Raw genomic sequence first — 21,629 nt, 5'->3', positions numbered from 1 at the left:
GTGTTCATAGTGTCTGATGTTGCAGGACAAGTGGAAATATAGTTACTGCAAAGTATTAAATAAACCACAAGGTGGCGCAGTAGGCCATGAAACATGCTGAACTTGCTGCATTACAGTATTAATTTGGGGAAAAATCTTTAAAGCCTTTCTAAACCGGTTACTTTTGTTTACAGCAGGATAGTGTTTAAAATGATAATTCATTAATTCTAAATCAACCTAAAATATTGTCAGAAGCTAAGGAGTCTTGTATTCCCTAAAGGCGTTAATTTTGCAGTAATGATCGGCTGACTGTACCTTATCTTTCATACTAAAGAGCTTATTGCCAAATAAATAAATGCACTGACATGATTTTGAGTCATTCAATTTCAACGCGAGTTGAAAAAGACTGTGGAGTGATATGAAGCACCAATACATAGGAAATCAGCAGCTAGTGTTCCAGAGAGCTGTATAATAAACATAATATAGACAATAAGAGATACGATAACCAAACAAACAAGTGGTTATCCTTTAGTTAGTTGCAAAATCATCTGGCACCCAATATACCTAATTTTAGTGATTTTCCCAGACATCATTTCATGGTGGGTATTTGAGCCCCAAATGGGTTTATGTTTTTAATCTTGGCCCTATCTGCATTAGCCCCAGAATGGGCCCCAAATTGGTTTATCTATGTGTTCCATGTCGGTCCTGTCTAAATTAGCCCCAGTATGGGCACCAAAGGGTTTATCTATGTGTTCCATGTCGGTCCTGTCTAAATTAGCCCCAGTATGGGCCCTAAACGGGTTTCAGAATATGTGACCCTGGACCATAAAACCAGTCACAAGTCGCATGGGTGTATTTGTGGCAATAGCCAACAATACAGTGTATGGGTCAAAATTATCGCTTTTTCTTTTACACCAAAAATTATTAGGATATTAAGATCATGTTCCATGAAGATATTTTGTAAATTTCCTACCTTAAATATATCAAAAATGTATTTTTGTGAGTGGATGCAACAAAATCGGCAAAAGAAATGGACAACTTTAAAGATGGTTTTCTCAATATTTAGATTTTTTTGCACCCTCAGATTCCAGATTTTCAAACAGTTGAAAATATAGTCCTTTTGTCCCAAATATTGTTCTATCGAAAGCTTATTTATTCAGCTTTCAGATAATGTATAATCTCAATTTTTAAAAAAATTTACCCATAAGACTGTTTTTGTGGTCCAGGTTCATATAACCTGTACACAGGGTTTGTCCATGATTTCCATGTTGGTCCTATCTGAATTAGCCCTCAAACACATTGGGGTCCATATCTCAAACCCTTGCCATGCCTACATTGGCCTCACCATGTAATGTTGGCTGGGAACTCATAAGAAAGACAACATTGAATTATTTAAAAAAAGAAAGTCTTTATTCTACAGTGAACGTGGAGTAAATTCACTGGTTCTCTTAACAGTACCTTTTGGCTCCGCTGATGGCATCATCATGCAACCATTTATGATACAACCAACCCACACATATCAGCATTAACAGGGCAGCTGCACTACAGCCACCTGGAATGAGAAGCCTTTACAGTACTGCACATACTACAGGCTTTTAATGGAGTGAAGTCAGTCACACAGAACACATGTGAATTGAAATACATCCATGAGTTGAAATACATCTTGAGCACTAACGGAACAGAAAAGAAATAAGACTGATAGATAATAGTGCAGACTACAAGCACCGAACACCCTATTAAAATGATGGTAAGTAAATAAAAAAAATAAAAGTAATGTTAATCTTTGGTCGGATTTATCCGCACTCAGATCAAATGGGAGTCAAAGTGAAGTGATTTCTACAGAAATGTGCCGTGTCGACTTTCTTTTCACCATTGTGACAAACATTTGGTCAACATACAGTACACTGGCGAAGGTCTCGCACCCTGTCGCCTGGTACGTTCCTTCAGCTGGTGTGTTTAGGTTGTACATCTATAAAACATTTCCATAAAAAAGGAAATTTAGAATAAAGCAATTCATTTCAACTATTAGATACAGTTAAACATTCACCAGTAAATTGTATTAGAATTTTCTGCCGGATTCTTCCTCCACATAATTCCCTACATTTGGAAAATGCCAGGCATTTCATACTTGTGCTCTTCTCCAATAACATGCATAGAAAAAAAAAAATAGAAAAAAAAAAAAGCAAACAGATCTCAAAGGAAAGCTTTTAAAAAGCAAACAAAATTGTATACTTCATTTCCGTTTTTTTTTTTGGTTTTGTTTTTTTTTACAAAAAAGGATATGCAAACAGTATTTTTTTTCATTCACAAATTCTTTAAGCAAACAAAAAAAGAAGATTCTAAGAAAAAGACCAAAAAAAAAAAAAATCCAGTCTGGATTCATGTTCTAATCTATGGCTTTCTTCTGAAACTGATCAAAACGGAACCTTTACTATTACAGATAGTTGCTTATCAACCAGCACTCTCTCTCACCAACAGGTTTTTCCACAGCCTTGGAGCTTTAAGACAAAAGACAAAACTTGCTAGTGTTCCTGTCTGATCGACTTGACCCCAAAGAGGAAGCAGCAAAACGTAATGGTGTCTGCATAAAGATAAAGATGTCAGCTCTTAACTGTCAAACTTCCTACACTTCTCTTTTGGCTCCTCTAACAGCAAGAGTTCAGTGAAGGTATCGGCACCTGTTAGATGGGCCAACTTCTGAGGAGCCTGAGGTGTTTTAAAGGGAATCAGCATGTACGAGGTATTTCAAAGCGGCATAATGGAACAGCATGCCACCTAAAACGTATTATTTGGTAGACCGTAAAGGATGCAGAGGTTCTGAAGGTACTTTGGCTTTTTAAGAGATATTTTGCATGAAAAAGGTGTTGAGAGAAATCTGAGTTTTAAATTAGAAGCATATAATCAGAACTATCAGGGCATGTATAATAATAATAATAATAATAATAATAAAAATAAAAATATTATTTTAAAAGGCTGGACTGACTTTTTGTATATATAAAAGGAGTAAAGAAAACATAAAAATAAGACTTAAAAAAAAAAAAAAAAAATGTCTGACCAGCATCTAATAAATAATTGTTCAAGCATTTTTCCATCTAAATGTGCATAAGTTTTGGCAGACTGTTTTCATGAAGAATTGGGCTTAGAGGAGGGACAAACGCATGTAGTCTTTGTCCTTTCTTAAATTAAACCGGCTTCTCTCCCATGGTCACTGCGTAGATGCAGAGACTGATTTAGTGAGATCAGTTAGGTAGGGAAGGAAAGTTTCTTGAAATCCTGTGCAAATCTACATGACGGACTCCTGGTTACAGGGTTTAGGTCCAGCGACCTCTTCCAGTTCAAAGTTTCCCTGTTTCTCGATGAGTGGAGAGCTTTCTGGCTTGGAGGCGGGGTCTTTCTCCACTCGCACCACACTTAGCTCCGCCCCCTCCTTTTTACTGGTGCGATCCACGAAATACTGCAGAAGACCTGCTCCGTAGGCGTCACCTTCCACATTGATGACGGTGCAAGTGCGATCACTAAATGAAGGGGGAAAAAAAAGTAGAATGAGGATGCAATACTATAATAATGCAAACAATTTTTGGGCAATCTATTCAGCTTTCCCACACCAACTTTCTCTTTAACTAAAGGTGCTCTTATTGATCGGGCGCCGATCGTTATCAGCTGATAAATAGCTTTATACATTTTGATCTGTGGTCTCTATAAAGGCTGATCAGACTTGCGAGACAATTTTTCTACGCACAGCTAAAATGATTAATAATTGTTTCACTTCGGTCAGGCAGTTCTACCAGATGTCTGAAAAGGACAATAAATTTGCAATGTCTTTGCGGAGAGCAGAGTCACTGCAACGATAGCAACCCTACAGTAAGGACAGCAAGAATAAAGTGCATTTCTTTCCTTCACAGTGGTGCGCTTTCTTTTCTACCTAAAAGCCCAAGCTTAACGTCCAAATCAGCTAGATCAGTAATTGTCGTAAAATACAGTCTACTGTTGCTAAATTGCAGGATAATAAAGAGTTAGTAAAACTGCACAAAGCCGCGAAAGTGATACTGTTCCTCAAGCGGCTTTCTGTGAGGGCGCTCCGAGACGGAGTGGAACACGGACGAGCAAAGTGAACTTTGAGCTTCAGGTTGGCTCCTACACGGTTAAATACACACAGAAATGTTTCAAAATACCCGGCTTGGTGAGTATTCGCTTTAACAGGGTTGGTTATGTCTTAAATTAACAAACAGTTGGGAAACAAGTTGCGTGTAACAGTATATTGGATCCGTGCATTCAGTCTTAAAGTGACAGCAGCCTAATATTCCTTCTGCCGTCTGTCATTAATGTTAATCAAACAACAAAAGACAGAAAATCACTTATCACTTTAGTAGATTTAGTAGGACTAATCTATTTCATACAGTGAAGTATGAAAAGTAGGATTAATCTATTTCATACAGTGAAGTATATTAATCTATTTCATACAGTGATGCAGTGTTGTTTTACATTTGATTACTTTGTCCTGTTTTTCATTTTTATTATTTATTCCACAGTAATGCTATATGTGTTAAGCTCTAAGCTGTTCCTAATCACCTCTAAGAGAGGGAATGGAATATGTTGCTTTGCAATATATAAAGAGTTGTCAATTCACAATACTTTATCTCTTTATTTTTTTATACAACCTTATCTTTACCCCACATAAACATCTAAACCCGATACTCACACAAGCCAGTCCACAGCCAAGATGAGTGACAGATCGTTGGTGGGCAGCCCCACTGATTCTAAAATAATGGCCAGCGTCAGCACCCCTCCAGCAGGGATCCCAGCGGCTCCCACACTAGACGCCGTCGCAGTCACGCTATAAAGGAAATAACAGTTAGTCTACAACGTCAACATCTGCCAATCAATCAGAGTACGGAGGTGACTAAAAGACATCCAATGAACTCACAGGATGGTGACGACCTGGACGAAGTTCAGCGGGATTCCGTTAAGCTGAGCGATGAACACCGCAGCTACACACTGGAAGCACGCGGCTCCGTCCATGTTGACGGTTGCTCCGATGGGCAGGATGAAGCGGCTGATGTGCTTAGACACACCGTTGTTCTCCTCCACACATTTCATCATTAGGGGCAACGTGGCGGAGCTGATCAGAAAAGCTGATGGTTATTTTCTGCTTAATTATGCATATGCAATACTCATTTAATAAATCAAATCAAAACCAGGCGAGTAATCAAAATTAAATGTGGTGTAATAAAACATAAAATCTAATAGGGTAGGAATCTGATCAGAGGAGACAGCTGAGGTGCATGATACTTCCACTTGTCAATCCAAAACGGATGTAAAACACCAGTTTCTTTTTTATACAGACCTAAACTAAAAATTTAAAATAGAGGTTCCAAAAGGAGCTTTAGTAGCGACGCCATATATGTTGAATTTAAATACTACAGGGCTGTTGAATGCTGGAATCTGATTGGTTGACTAATTGTTCAAAGGTGTGCAATTGTTTTCAAGGAAACACACAGCATAAGTAGTTCCAGGCAGGTCTTGTATTGACAGCACATACTCTCTCTCTCTATAACTGCATAAGACTGCTGAAGCCTCCATTACTAGAATCTAAAATGATGTTTTGGAATTAATAACGGAGGCTTATGGTGAGATGCGTAAGAAATTAGTCATACACATAGGTGTTTTAAGGACAAAAACCTGACAAATGTCTTGAAATACATCATCTTAATGTTTTGAGGTGTGGTAACCGTAGTATAAGAGGAATAATTGACTCGGGGCTGTTGAATTATTAGAAAAATAATACACACCCAAGGTGTAACTCTTGACCTGTTAACCTTTAAATGGATAGTTTACCCAAAAAATTAAAATTAATTTACTAAAAGGGAAGCTGCCAGGAAAATTATCCTAAGGGAACATTTAGTTCTCGGGGGACCGCCCTGATGACTAGTTCCTACAAGTGAGTTCCTATAATTACTTATAACTACTGCCAATAAGGACTTTTTTTTTGAAGATCGTAAGTAGCTGCTGTCCATTTACCTAGAGGAGGTTCCAAAGGCAGTAGCCAAAGCGGTGACCAATCCCAGCAAGAAAGTGTAGGGGTTCTTCCGTGTAATCACAAAGTAAATGAGCGGGAGGACGAGGAGACCGTGGATGGCATGGCCAACGACGCAGCAGGCAATGTACTTCCCGAGGCTGGCGAACAGCATGCCAACATCCTCCATTTCCACAATCTTAGCGGCAACCAGGAACATGATACCCAGAGGTGCATACCTTCAGACAGGAAGACATTGAGTTATGGTTTGACGGAAGCAAAGAGATGAATGGATAGGACACCGCAATCCACAAATTGTGAACAAACATCACTAAACACAATAAAAGTACATGATGTGTCCTCACCACATGATCCAGGAGACCAACACCATGGTGGCCTCATTGAAAGAGTTAAAGAACTTAATAAGGATCTCTCCTTCCTCTCCAAGTTTCCTCAAGGCCACCCCAAATACCATGGCAAACACGATGAGACCCAGGATGTTCATGCCATCCACATCTTTGCCAATTGGAACCTAAACAAAAACACACAAATGGCTGAATAAAAAAAAAAAAAAATTTTTTTTTTTTTTTTTAAGTGACATTCAACCACTAATATTCTAGAATCTAGAATATCTAGATTTTTTTTCCATCTAGAATAAATATTACTTATTACATTGATATTTTATTTATAAAAAAAAAAAATCTATGCATTTATAGAATACATTTTTTTTTTAAACAAATATTTTTACATTAGATATATTTTTATAAATATATAAATGTATAAGTGGAGTTTCAAGACAATCCTAAGGCAAATCTGGGACTTGGTACCTTTTCCACGGTGATGTTGGTATCATTCTTCATAATCTTGTAACCCGTGGCATACTGTGAAGAAGAAACGTTCAGAATCATCTAATAATAATCACACGTCACATAAAACACATCTGCTTCTTTTCATGTTAAACCAAATCTTGTTAAACCTACCGACTGAAAGGCAGCTGATACCAGGTTAGATGGGAAGATATTTCTGAAAGGAGGAGAAAGGTAGAAATTATATAACTGAACTGACATACTTTAAAATCAGAAATCAATGAATCAGCCAATTAAATCAAACAAAGCCTAACTAGTTAATGTCAGAAGTTGACATTTTCAAATCTTGCATTGACTAAAACGCAAAGTATAATTCAGTTTTTAAGCATTTACAGGACACGTGACAAATGTTGTCATCAGCATAGTACACGCATACTGTATGCGCACAGCCCAACTCTGTACGCACATGCGCCTTGAAGTCATTTGCACTAATGAGGATTTGTGTACGTGGATTTAAACGAGTACCAAGACATATTTCCACTCCTATCTTCTGATGAGAAACAGCGCAGACATTAGACAAAGAAGCAGCCTAACTTTCAAGTGCGTTTGCGTTGAATGCATGCGTTTGACTAGTTATCAAATATTGTTGTCACGATACCCGAATTTCCAACTTTAATAAGATACCTTGAAAAATATTAATAATCCATTTTTGATACCACGGGGAAAACTGCCATATATGCCGCCATACAGATAATTTGTTTTTCTCTCTTTTTTTTTTTTTTTGATAATTTGAATAGTTGAACTAAATTTACAAAAAAGACAAGTAAACAGTCAGTAATAAATTGCAAACAGTAGCATAAATAAATACAAATGACAAATGAAATAAGCTTGGTTTACAGGTGGGTCTAATGGTAGTATTCAGGTAAGAAATACTACAGAAATTAACCAAATGCAAAATAACACGGGATAGTTTTCATTGTAAAAATTAAATAGAATAAAGCTTACAATTAAACTTACAAAAGTTATTCAGTCAAGAGCAGCGAGTGATTTTCGGTCTTTTGCATCAGGTTTATTAAGCTACTGTCACTTTAAGAGAGAATGCATGGATCCAATATATACTGTTACACAACATGCTTTTTCTCAAACTATTTATGTTCCAAAACTGACTGCATTTACCTGAATACTCAAGACTTTTTTGACCGTTTAAGTGCAATAAGCCCCCAAATGAAGTCAATTTGGTACTCGCGGGCTGTTTGAGAGGTGGCTTTATGTGCAGAGCGCCGCTTACATAGGTCAGTGGTGCATGTGCTTTTGGTGTGAGTGCGAAACCAATATTCAACCGGAGCGAATGAGACGCGTGAGTGAGAGGATGCGGGTGCGAGTCAATTTGCCGTTGAAGAGAAGAGAGAGTGAGAATGCGCAGCTGGTATCGGTGTAAAAGGAGTACTGGAACAGTTTTAGATATTTCAGTAGATACATATCAATATATTTGACAACACTACTATCAAATGGAATATATTTTGAAAGGCTGTGCATTCGTCTGTATGTACAAGTCAAGCGTTCACATCAAAACTGAAGTATACTTTGAGTATTAGCAAACACCATTCAGAATAAGGTAGTGAGAGAACAAAGATCCAATTCTAGCCACAGTTTCAGGCCATACAAATCCTCACAGTCCTGACCAGCCAATCTGTGAGCAGGCTGATGTGGAAATAACTTGGAGAATTTAGTCTGATTATATCCCTCCACTAATCCCAATTCCACACATTACCTCCTACCCCTATAACCCCTTTCCCTCTAATGGAGAACAACTAGATGAGCACTAGGACCTGCCTGGAGATGGGGATTAATAACAAACACATAGGCTACATTCAGGAATATTCCGGCAGCCCTGACCTTAATATGGTCTGTGTGCGTAAAAAAAAAAGGAAGTCTTCAATCGGATGGAACAATAATGCCTGGTATGATGTTAACATGCCACTTTTTGTCCAAGCAAAAAGAAAAAAGAAAAAACCCAGCTATGCTCCAGTTACATTTCCAAAAAAGGCAAGTAAAAAGCGCCGTTATTGACTTTATTCTGAACACGTCTGGAATCTGTTGCCCTTAAGGACCTTAATAAATCGCAATCATTCCCACTAACACCTAAAGAAGCCTGGAAGGTGCGAGGAGACGAGCGTTATCTAAAATAGTACAGCTGAAGCAAGATGAGACTGGAAAACCGAGAGAAAAACAACTTCAAAATTGCTGTGCTGTGCAACAGGCTGTATCCCAGACAGAAGGTCGCTGCCATACATCTATGCCAGGGGTCGTTCCCACCTCAAATTTCACTTGTCTGAACATTTTAAATAAAGTTAGAACTTAAGATAAACGCAAAACTCTTTAAGAAACCCAAAACACCAGGAGGAAGCTGCATAGCAACACTGGTGACACCAGTTTACACCATTGAAACATTTGATGATTGACGCACTCAAATGTTGTCACATGTTTCCAAAGCTTTTTAGGCATCATTTACAACTACTACTAATACCATGCAATGACAAAAATGTCAACAATTTAATGACTAAGCCGTGAAGGAAGTTTCTACGAAGGCGTGTAAAAAGGGAGACATGTCAAACAGGACCTTGTTGAAACGTGGCACTCCACACACCTTGACAAAACTTTTATCAAAGATTTATCTTATGTCCAGTGTTTGCTTATATATTAAAATTAACTATTAACAGATAAATATAACTACACTCTGACTTTACCCAGTCTAAAAAAAAAAAAAACTCAGTTTACACAAAAAAGGCCAGGTTGAGCGGGGGGGTTGATTTCACATGCACTGAACGTAAAACACACACTAATGGATTAAAGGAACAAATCACCCAGAAATTAATAATTTACTGACCATCATGACCATGAGACATTTTGACATTTGACTTGCTTTCTTCAGTAGAACCGAATGTTTTTTCCATACCTTGAAAGTGAATGGTGACCATATCTGTCAAGCTAGATTTCCAGTGAAATTTCTTCAATTTCAGTCTGTTTGGCACAAACCAAACAATATGACTTGAAAAGATGTAGTCTAGCACATGAGTTGTCTAGATCACTATTATGGTGGTTTTTGGCCCTTTTTCGTGCTTAACCGCTCATTCGCTGGAAAAGAACAGCGTGAACATTTTTCAAAACTTCTTTTGTGTTCCACAAAGAAAGAAGGTCACACAGGTTTGCAACATCAAGACTCACTTTGGTTGCATAGGTTTAGCAGAGATAACTGATAATCATTTGCACTTATTTCTGGGAGTGCGGGGACTGTTTTGTGCGGGTGGGCGGCCGGAGCGCGTTGAGGGTTTTCTGTTAGAACGGTGTCGTGTTAGCGGCCCCTAAGTTAATAACTAGTGATCTTCGCAACAGAAGTGAATCAATCAATTAAAACTAACTTTAGCTGGAGATTAACTTTATTCTAGAGCTGCTGTAAAGCCAAAACAATATCCGTTACTGTAATTTCCTATCATCACTGTAAATCCGCTTTGAAACAATTCATATTGTTAAAAGCGCTATATAAATGAAGGTGACTTGACTTGAACTTTAAGATAAACTATATCCTTTGCGTAATACGGTGGAATGAGGTCTTGTTCCACGTGTTGTTGTTGTCAGGGTCTTGCCTTAGCCAACCTGATATGGCAACACAACTACTGATAACAGCTGAAACAACTTACAAAAACGGATGCCAGAATGTCCTGTTTGTAGACTTTCAATAGAAAGGCCGTCTGACTGTGTGCGTGTAAGAGAGGGAAATCGGGTCCACGGTGGTCCTTGTGATTGTACGGCAGGATTTATTCACAGTGAAACTCCAATAGAGAAGACCCTTTGATGAATGACATGAGCTACATTAGCTGCCTAATTTAACCCTACTTCTGTTGTCCAAGTTTGCATGTGTTTGCACGTGTGTACGTGTACGTGTGTGTGTGTGTGTGTGTGTGTGTGTGTGTGTGTGTGTGTGTGTGTGTGTGTGTGTGTGTGTGTGTGTGTGTGTGTGTGTGTGTGTGGCCCTCATGTGGCAAGCATACGCCACCTCATAGACTTTCCCTGGAAACAAAGGAGCAACACATGTTTCAGTTTGGCTGTAAATTAGGAATCCCAACACATGTAGACTGAAACCTTTTTCTTTTCAATGATTAATTCTGTATTCTGAGGAATTGGTCAAAGTATGGAACAAGAAAATGCATGATGATGAAGCACATGAGAACTAAAATAGTTGTCTGTTATGGTTGAAAAAGTTAAATAAAACCCACCACAGAATTGTAGAAAAACTAACTTCTGTTAGATTTAGAAGTTATTAAACTGCATTAACCTAAAGCAGCCTCAATGCTGTTATAAAACAGGCTTTGGCTTTTTAGCTCCTTCGGTCATGTGGAAATGAAAGAACGACTGTTAGCAATCGAAACCCGGCCTCAAATGATCAACCATTATTCCTTTCCCAGTCTTGAAACCGGAATCAATGGCACTGAGATGCAGAGAAAGAGCCACTGCATCTCTGTTAAGGTGACCGGATGTTTAAAACAATAATGTATACCTCATTTAAATGGTTTTCATCTATTAATAAAACATGGGACCTGAATGGGGACCTAGAAAAGATTAGGTATTGAGTTGAAATGACTGTGATATTTATTTATTTTTTAAAAAGGAAAAAAAAAAAAGGTATACAGTACAACATTTCATCTCTCACCTTGTGGGACGACTGACATTTCCAAGGACAGTCCACCAAAAACAGGAAAACCCTGTTTCTCTTGGGTCAAGTCACCCTAATTTGTGTCAGTGTAAATATTTACATTTTGTAAATATTCTAATGAACATGCTTGTCTGGTGAAGTTTTTAGAAGGTTTATAAAAGGTTTACAAAAATGTATTTTTGTTGTTGTTGTTTTTGTAGGTAAATGAGAACACAGTGTCCTCTTCACATCACTCTGTAAAACACATGATGAAATTTGACCTGTTTACAAGACAACAGGGCCAACCCAAAAAACACACCCATAGTCGGTTTTAGGCTTGTGGAATGCAAGAGATGTTTGCCTCTGTTCAAAGAATAAATTTTTTTTTTTTTTTAGAATGTCTATTATTATGTGGTAGTAGCCTTTAACTAAGTGCCTAAAGGTCTAAAAAGATGATTTGTGCATTTATTCTATCATGAGTTGCGGAAACCACACCGAGAAAAGGGAAGGGTAAATGCCACATAAACTCTGACCATCAACCTGGCTGCATCCTCTTCAGAGCGGATTAATGCGTCAACACGCGACGCGCGCGCCGCGCAAAGCTGATGCAACTCTAGTGTCCGTTTACAGCACATGCAGATCAACGTCACGCAACCCACGCGTCGCTATCTATAGTCAAAACAATGTCACTGAATGAATTTAAGATAGTAGATGAAAAAATAAGTGGCGTTAATAAAAAAAAAGAAGGTTATTTTAAAAAACATAACATACTTAATGCGGCTATCGGGGAGTTATTACATTTTCCCACATGTCGCCAGTCGGTGACTGCTCCGATTCACTTTATGTTGGCAGTAACAGTAGCTTTTTTTAAACAGATGTTGTACAATTGTTTTACTCTAGTTACATAATGTCACAAATGTTACTTTCAACCCTTTTTTGTTCTTGGCATATTTACTTAATGTGTTCTTTCCTCTTCCTGTTTGGCAAAACTACGCTGGCAGATGAAGTGGAGTTAGAATCATTTCCACGAATCGGTTCTTTCGAACAGTTGGCTTGGCAGTTGAAGGGGAGTTAGAATCATTTCCACGAATCGGTTCTTTCAAACGCTTAAGCTTATAAAGGTAACATTCAGCTCTTCTTGCGTCATCATGTAGTCGCTGGCATAGCCTAAATGCTCTAAAATTGCAATAAGGCACATATAGCCATATATTGCTGTCGCTTTTTAGGGTTGAGCATTATTTTAATTGCGGTGTTTATTTTCTACCCCAGCTCAAATTATGTTTGCACTTGAATGAAAAAAATGCTTTTAATGCCAACTTTTGTTTTATATGCATGTTGATAAAATGCCTGTACTTTACGATTGTGTTAATTTCTGCCATTCAATTCAGTCCGTCTCGTAATGCGAAATGCTCAGACCGTTCAAACATGAAAAAGGACGATTCAAACATTGAAAAGATCCGATTCAAAAGAATTCGTTCACGAAACTGACACGATACTACTAACTCCACACACTAACCATGTCTTAGGGTGCCTATACGTCATAATTCATTAGTTTAAAGGAAATTTAACAACATGAAATAGTTGGAAACACTGTGGGTTTACTTCCGAATCAAAAACGCGAAATGTGTGTGAACACGTGTATTGCCGTAAACTTGCGGAACAATTTACAAAGCGTGACGTGACATTGTTGACTCACCTTATCAAATCTAAAAACGAATCGATGACTTCTTTGGATTCGGGAACACCGCTGTCATCCAGTGAGTTGAGGGATAGTTTTTTCCCGTCATTGGCACCAGGCTGTATAATGATCGCCATAATAACGCCGATAGTAGACGCGATCAGAGTGGTCACCAGAAAGAAGAGCATCGCCCAGCCGCCCAACTTGCCCAGGGCTTTGGGGTCAATGCTGGCAGCCCCGGACACCAGACTACAGACAACCAGAGGAATAATGATCATTTTGAGCAGGCGGATGAGCAGCTCACCGGGGAACCCGAAGTAAATGATCTGAGTGCGGCTTAACCCGGCGCTGCGCACGCCGAGCCCGATGAACACGCCGATGATGACCGCTGACACCGTCAGGATGACCAGCAGATTGGCCATGGCGATCCGTTTCAGCTTCTGCCCGGTGGTCTCCGGCGCGCTCGTCTTGCGGTCACTCAAGCCATTGGCGACGCCGGTCGGGTCGCCTGTGTGCGCTTCACCGTTGGACGTCTTTACAACGTCTATGGAGATCTTTTCTTCTGTCATTGTGCTGTCTGAAGGTCTCCTGGTGTCCGGAGAGTGAATGTTAAAGCGCTATGAGTCTTTGGTGTGAGCTGATTGTCTCCGCTCTCTCCTCGTGTGCTGCTGGCAGCGTGGAAATGAAGAAGCGTAAAGACGCGCGTTCCGTGTTGGAAGGGTAGCCTAATCTACGTTCCAAGACGTCATAGGGTGGGCGGGGCGTGCATCCGTGACAAAATACTTATCTAATATCCTCTTTTGAGAGTCAGGTTTTGAAATTTAGATATACAGCAGGTCTTGTGGATGAATAGCCTATATCATATAAAAGTTTATATAATAGGCTATACAAGTGGCCTTAAAATGTATGAATGACAATAATTATAGTATCAAACAAATATCAATGTCAAACCAAGTGCCTTTTTTTTAACAAGCACTTTTCAATACAAAAATTTAAAAAATCAGTTTGATTGGTTTAAAATTATAAAACAGAAGATATAATGGAAAGAGTAGCCTACAAAAGAAAAAAATACATACATCCTCTAAAAGTTAGTTGGATAAAAGTATTTGGAAAAAACATTCTAATAAAAGTTCTGACATTATTTAATAGCATTTTTTTTTTTTAAAGGAAGCTCTCTCTGAGAAGACATTTTTAGTGTGGCTTAAGTTTAACAAACTCAATTTATTGTGTTTAGTTGGTGTTTCATTTGAACATTGTGAGGTATTTCTGTCTGTCCCATAACATACAGCAAATGAGGTAATTGAAAATTTGTCAAAATAGTAACACTCGGGGTATATTTAAAGGACAGATATGTAGGCTACTAAAAACGGAAACGTTTTTCCTTCATGTTTTTTGAGTACTACAGACATTATCAAAACAATCCCGTTCACACTTATCTGCGAAAACGATTCAAAACGCTGTATTCTGCTGCCTGGCCAGTAGGTGGCGATGTCACTTTGTAAAGAAACACTATGCGCCTATAAACTGAACACATAATACGCATGAGCCTGATGTCACCGTTTTCACAAATTCACGTTTTTGTAGTTTACACAGAGACAATAATGATATTATTTTCAAAAAGTTGCACTTTGAAATCCATTGTCATTTAAATGAACATCCGAAAAGCATAAAAAGTTTACATTTTTTAAAATGGCCCCCAGTATGGAACCCGAAGGAACAAAAGTTACACCTTGTTTATAAAGTTGTTGTTTTTACTCTAAACATCCATGTATAAAACCAGTATAAAAAAATACAGTTTTTAGTGTGATTTGAGGTAAAGAAGCAATTTATGATACTATTTTTGTCTGATTGTTTGACGACTGAATTATAGTCGACACACTTTGGGATTCCAACACGATCTCACAGGAAAACGCAACAATTTAACGAGGTGGCGATTTGTGAATTTATATGATGTGAATCGTAAACAAAAAACATGATTTAACCAAGTAACTTGCCCCATATGGATACTGGCTGAAAACAAGAATACTACTTCTACTATTTCTGCTTTATGCTTTATTTGGGAGTAGTATAGTATCCCATTCCAAATGCAGCCTTTGAGTCATCCCTGACCTAAAAAAAAAAAAAATACCTGACCCAACCATCATTGCATTACCAAGAAATATGTTTGCAGAGCAGAAAAAACAACATCTCATTTTTAGCAGAAACCTGGCCTTCGTTCATGTCCTCACACAGCAAGTAATCAAATATGCTGAAGACTGAGGTCTCCGTATGGAGCCAGAGTCATTCCAGTCAGATTATCCTTAATAAACAAAACCCCTCCTTTTCTTTAAACAGGTTTTTTTTTCCGGTGCAGTGCTTTATGGGAAGAGCTTGTATGTTAATAAGAAGAGTCTACACTCTAAAAACAGTGCTAGCGCACTCATCAGGGGTCCCTTTTTGAAACCTAAGGGTCTGCTTATACAAGGTTCATCTTCTCTGTATTAGACTGTGTGAACTTCACAGAAGCACGACATTCCATAGATATTGAGAGAGAGATTTGAGTGCCTGGGATCCGTACGGCGAGAGAGCATGATGCGCGGATGGGTCGAGGCAGGGGGCCTCCTTTCTCAAAACAGCTTTCGCTCACACACTGGGTCTCTACACTGTGCGTGTCACAGACGCCACGACCTTGATGCCCTTGAATAAACTTCACTGCCCTGTCTGGCTCCATATACTGTCCTCCTTCACTGACACTGCAGTTCTAAAGCTGTGGAAGACTTTTTTATATCCCTGCCATCTCGTTTCATTTACTGCTTTGAATGTTGCCGAGTCATTTTACAACTGCTGTCATTTTCATCTGATTTGCTGATTTATATATTCATATCTAAACATAGATATGAATATATAAAATGTGATTGGTGAAAACACAAAGTATTATGTGTTGGTGCATGTCAGTTGGCTGTACTTTAGTGCTGTTACTGTGGGTGCAGTGCTGGCAAAACAAAGAAAACAGGGTAAAACGACCTGAGAGTCACATGACCTTTTACAACAGGGAAAAGGAAGAAAGGCTCAATACAATGCTGCAGGTTTTCATGTCATGGGAAAGCAAGTCCAGGCACCTGAATTAAAGCACCTGAATGGCATCAGCGGAGAAACCAGATACTGTACGTTTATCTCGAAAACCTGGCACTCTTCTTCGTTCTCCTCAGCCACTGTATAATGTTAACACAGAGACTGCATTGTTCAGAAAAGTACAAGATAGCAAGAAAAACAGGCGTAAACCAATGAGAAGAGGGTTACAGGAGGTTGTATAAGAATATGTGCGGCAACATGTTTCCCTAGACAGCGTGTGTTGAATGCAGTCGTCAGGTCGATAAGTTCAAGATTTCCAAACGACACATGCTTAAAATAGAAAGTTTCTCTGAACTGGTAGCACTAACATACTGTGTGTTTTGGATAGAGCATCTTAAATGAATAATTGTACATGCAAATATATGCATACCTTCCTCTGTGTATAGGCTATTCTTGTAGCTGAAGGCACACACTGTAACATGCTGAGTCACCCTTACTGAGCTGAATCTCTGGATATCTGATCTATTATTTTTAATCGCCGGCATTGAAATGCAGCTTATTACAGAATAATGGTTAATTGTAAGCTCAGTTTAGATGCTTTTCAACACATTTAAGCAAATGTGCTTGTCAGGTCATGCCACGGATCCATCCAATTGTGCCTTTGTTTCCTGGAGGCAGTCCAGAGAGCTGAAACAGACATGTGCTGATACTAAAACAGCTGAATCATGATATGTAAGCGAGACGTGTTAAAGGGATAGTTCACTTTGAAATTAAATTTTGGTATGTTTTAGCTTAACTCAAGGGCATCCAAGATGTAGGTGTCTTTTTTTCCGCAGTAGTTTCAATTTTGATATTTTTAGGTCAAACCGTTCTTGTCTGTCAGTCATATAATGCAGGTCTATGGTCACCACCTCAAAGAGCATGCGCAGAGAAGTCCAAATTAAATAATTCCCCATCGTAAGTACACATTGATGGCCTAAGACACGAAACGAGCGGTTTGTGTGAGAAAACAAACAGTATTTATATCGTTTTTACATTTTGTACACAGCCACGTCCAAGTGATCTGAGGGCGATCTGAGGGCGCAAATTAAGTTTTAATTTGGACTTCTCTGTGCATGCTCTTTGAGACAGTGACCACAGACCAGTAACGTGCGGTGAAATCTTGTCATGGGTAGGCTGTGACCTATCAATGTGGCATATATGTTCATTCATTCAGTTAATGTAGCAACCCAAGTTCATATCAGGCATCATCACATCGCTGCCTGCATACAGCAAAGTCAGTCATATGTGAGGCTAATGCACAATCAAATCTAATAATCAAATTAATGGACACATCTATCTTATGACGAATACAACAAACAAATGTTTTGTGCGGGACACAGTAAGAGAGGGAGGCGGCGCGGTGTCAGCGAACGACAAGCAGCCTAGTCACTATTGTAGTTTGTATTAATGCCATGGTTCAACAAATAATGTAAAGGTTAAATAATAATTCACTTAGACTTTATAAGAAGCAATTGCGACTTTATTTCACACAATTCTGACTTTATATCTTGCAATTCTGACTTTATAACATGCAATTGCGACTTTATTTCACGCAATTCTGAGAAATAATGACAGAATTGCGAGATAAAAAAGTCGCAATTATCTTTTAAAATGTTTTATTCTGTGGCTGAAACAAGCTTCCATACCTCCTGGCCTCTTCCTCCCATCCATCCTCCCTGACGAGTACCGTTACGGTAGGGCCGGCCCAGCTATCGGTAGGTAGCCTACCTGAGAAAACGTTTTGGAAAAGACGGGCTATGGACCCAACCAACTCTATAGGAGGGGAGGGAAGAACTCCCTCACATGGTACAACCCATGCAGAGGCTGAGCGCTGCAGTGTCCGAATGCGGAACGTCCGAACGTGTGTAGCCTAATGTAACTAACGTGACAAATGTGAAAAAAAAAAAAAAAATCCTCGACCGGCCCAAAAGTGAAGCGGCCCATCGGGAATTCTCCCGATTACCCACCCCGGGCCTGTTGACAGCCAACGCTAGGCGAGGCTAGATCGGGAAGCGTGGATTGAGTGAGAGCGAGTGGATCACGTGACATGAAGCAAGCTCGGTCTCTGCCTCAATGTTGATAATTCAAGACAGCATGAGAACTGACTGCGCATGCGCAAACCTTCGTAAACTACGTTCTATCAGAGAAAGTCTAAAGGCCTATTTATACTTCTGCGTCGAACTCACGCCGTAGGCTGTGTGTAGCGCGCGTACCCTGAGGGCCTATTTATACTTCTGCGTCGAACTGGCGCCGTAGCTACGTCGTAGGCTGTGTGTAGCGCGCGTACCCTACGGCGTACCCTGACGTGCACCTCTCCAAAAATGTAACAACGCGTCAACTCTACGCGGACGCAAGCGCTGTGATTGCTCTGCTAGGACCGCTCCCTCGGGTGTCACATGCTTCCTCTGCAAGTGTAATTGCGCGTCGACGCAGAAGTATAAATGAAAACCAACGCATTGCCTACAGCGTAGAGGCTCCGGCGTAGGTCCGATTTATACTTCTGCGTCGTTGTCCGCGTTGACGCACCTAGGGAGCATGTGAAACCCCGAGGGAGGGGTTCTGGCAGACCAATCACAGCGCTTGCGTCCGCGTAGAATTGACGCGTTGTTACATTTTTGGAGAGGTGCACGTCAGGGTACGCCGTAGGGTACGTGCGCTACACACAGCCTATGACGTAGCTACGGCGGCAGTTCGACGCAGAAGTATAAATAGGCCTTTAATGAGACTTAGACCCGTAGACGGGCTTTGGTTCTATGGACCAAAGAGGCACTGCTAACCTCTGCCTCAATGGCCATGGCCTTGAATTTCCTGCATGAAACAATGGTTTTAGGAGCAAACAATGGCAAAATGAGTATATTATATGTGTATTCCTGAAAATTTTTGTTACAAAAATTAATATTTGGAATAAAATAAATGCAATTAATAATGTGGTGAATTAATAAAGTTCTTGGAATTAATAAATGTAATGTCAACATTTCCTTTGGTGAGGCACTGCCTACCCTGCCTACCCTGACCGCACGTCCCTGCCACAGACCTGCATTATATGACTGACAGACAAGAACGGTTTGACCTAAAAATATCAAAAAATAAAAATATCAAAATTGAAACTGCGGAAAAAAAGACACCTACATCTTGGATGCCCTTGAGGTAAGCTAAAACATACCAAAATTTAATTGCAAAGTGAACTATCCCTTTAATCACAAAGCCGAGATTTATGGAATATCTACTTTTATTATTTATTTAGACAATTTAATCAGATCCAATCCTAATAAAAGATTCATTTGTGAATGAATAATTTAGACCAGTGTTGTGAAGTGGACCAACGATTCATTGAAAAGATCCAACACAAAAGAATAATTGCTCTCATGAAAATGCCAAGGAAAGTAAAGGCACGGTTCAAGATGGTCGCTGAATAACCACTTAAAGGGTTAGTTCACCCAAAAAGTCTGTCATCATTTACTCACCTTCAAGTTGTTCTAAACCTGTATGAATTTCTTTCTTCTGTTGAACACAAAAGAAGAAGATATTTTGAAGAATGTCGGTAACCAAACAGTTGATGGACCCCATTGACTTCCATAGTATGGGGGGGGGGGGGGGGGGAATACTATGGAAGTCAATGAAGTCCCATCAACCGTCTGGGTTTCCTCACTTTTTTTAAGTTGAGTCGACTGATCCCTTTTTACAGTGTATGATTATCACCATTATGCCACAAATGCTGTTGATTGGGCTTAACTTTTGTATTGAATTGAGATACATATCAGAAACAGAATACTCCTCTATAAATTTCAATCTGTTCCACACATAAAACTACAGTATTATATGACCATATAAATGTTTCTCGCACAGTTGGATGACTTTTATGTTGCTTTTGCATCATTTGCATGCAAAAGAGCGAACAGTACATTATTCAAAATTTTTACAGAAAAAAAAAAAAGAAACAGTCAAACTGTCATTTTAGAGTGAACTAATCCTATAATGATTCTCGACAGGTTCATACACACCACTGTGAAATCCATGAATGTAGTCAAATGTAGGGCTGTTTGATTTCTGACACATGTCTGTAGGGCAGCTTCACTTGGCACATGACCCACATGAGAGGTGCTGCAGTCCCCTAAATCTGGTTTAATCTCGCCTGAGCCGCACTTGCACAGCACGCCTACTTAATGGCCGACAAATTTACACACTGTAACCCGACTCCCTCCCTCCCCAGTCTGCCAGAGTATGTTCTTCACTTCTACATTACACCAGCTGAATATGTGTCTAAAATTAAAACTCTGAGTTTGATGAAATGCTTCTATTGCATAATGCGGAGCTAAAGAAACAGTTCAGAGGGAAATTTTAATTCTGTCATAATTGACTTCATAAATGTAAATCAAGGACTGTCAATTTGCAAAAATAGCTTACCAAAGCATACTAAATGTGGTCCATAACTTGTGCACTGAATTCCAAGTCTTAGCTTTGTGCCAGGAAAAGACCTAAAGGGGAAAAAAATAAACCATATAAGGTTTGTTTCATGTTGTTTTGATTTTCTGTCCTCTCCTGTAGTGTTTTAATGCCTATCACATGTCTCCAGACCTTTATAGACAATCTGCTAAAGTCACTGTTTAGGTGGGTTTGTTTTTCCAGTTTTCGGCTGGTTCATGGTTCTTAACTTTAGAAAAGCTGACATATGTAGATAAGCAACTGCCAAATCTTAACATAATGGCTCTTTTATTAATAAATAGATCAAATGACATCCTTGCTGTTGTACATTATTCTGCTAGTTTTTTATTAGTGGCCAAAGTATAAGGTCCAGTATAAATGAGAAAAAGTCACTTTTTGTTTGGTTGGCTCATAAGAAAAACAAAATAGATTGCATAAGATCTATCTATCTATCTATCTATCTATCTATCTATCTATCTATCTATCTATCTATCTATCTATCTATCTATCTATCTATCTATCAGGCTTATTTAAAATACTTTACAAAATACTATTAAAAAGTAAAGGTTCTATCTGACATTTTTTGGTCAAAATTTAATTATTCACATATTCTTATTCTGTTTTGTGTACATTTTGGGACTTTTTATGTAGAAAACAAAAAGGTTATATCTACAAAGTCGATTGAAATGCGACAACTTTAACGCTTAATATCTCAAAACCGCTCAGAATGCAGGCAGAACCTTATAATTCCAAGGTGGCGAAATGGCTTAAATAAATACTACAGCATTTCGATAAGAACTCAATAACCTCTGATAAGTTTTGGTGATTAGCAAGGCCTGCCATTATCCCACACGGTCGCCACTGTCTCACCCTACTGCTGATAAAAATAGACTTTGGCTATAACAGTATGTTTTACACCCCCATTTATCTTCCTATTTCCTCTGCTTT

General features: G+C 39.0%; 1 protein-coding gene and 1 long non-coding RNA gene across 2 annotated transcripts; one reads left to right on the top strand and one right to left on the bottom strand.

Moving 5' to 3' along the window:
* Positions 1-5: 5 nt before the first annotated feature.
* LOC307166758 lies at positions 6-2,245 on the top strand. The gene is made up of 2 exons (XR_013822688.1): positions 6-1,749; positions 1,787-2,245. It is a non-coding gene; the product is annotated as an uncharacterized lncRNA (long non-coding RNA).
* On the bottom strand, positions 1,382-16,862 carry slc1a5 (solute carrier family 1 member 5). The gene is made up of 8 exons (XM_079885383.1): positions 13,185-16,862; positions 6,973-7,015; positions 6,820-6,873; positions 6,358-6,524; positions 5,998-6,231; positions 4,904-5,098; positions 4,679-4,813; positions 1,382-3,494 (listed from the first exon to the last, which is right to left on the bottom strand). Exons 1-8 carry the CDS (start codon positions 13,733-13,735, stop codon positions 3,263-3,265), a joined length of 1,611 nt encoding a protein of 536 aa, XP_079741509.1. The 5' UTR covers positions 13,736-16,862; the 3' UTR covers positions 1,382-3,262.
* Positions 16,863-21,629: the final 4,767 nt, after the last annotated feature.

The sequence above is a fragment of the Squalius cephalus genome (genome assembly GCF_949319135.1).
Source record: "Squalius cephalus genome assembly, chromosome: 11".
Taxonomy (NCBI): domain Eukaryota; kingdom Metazoa; phylum Chordata; class Actinopteri; order Cypriniformes; family Leuciscidae; genus Squalius; species Squalius cephalus.
This window is presented reverse-complemented; position numbering and strand designations above follow the sequence as displayed.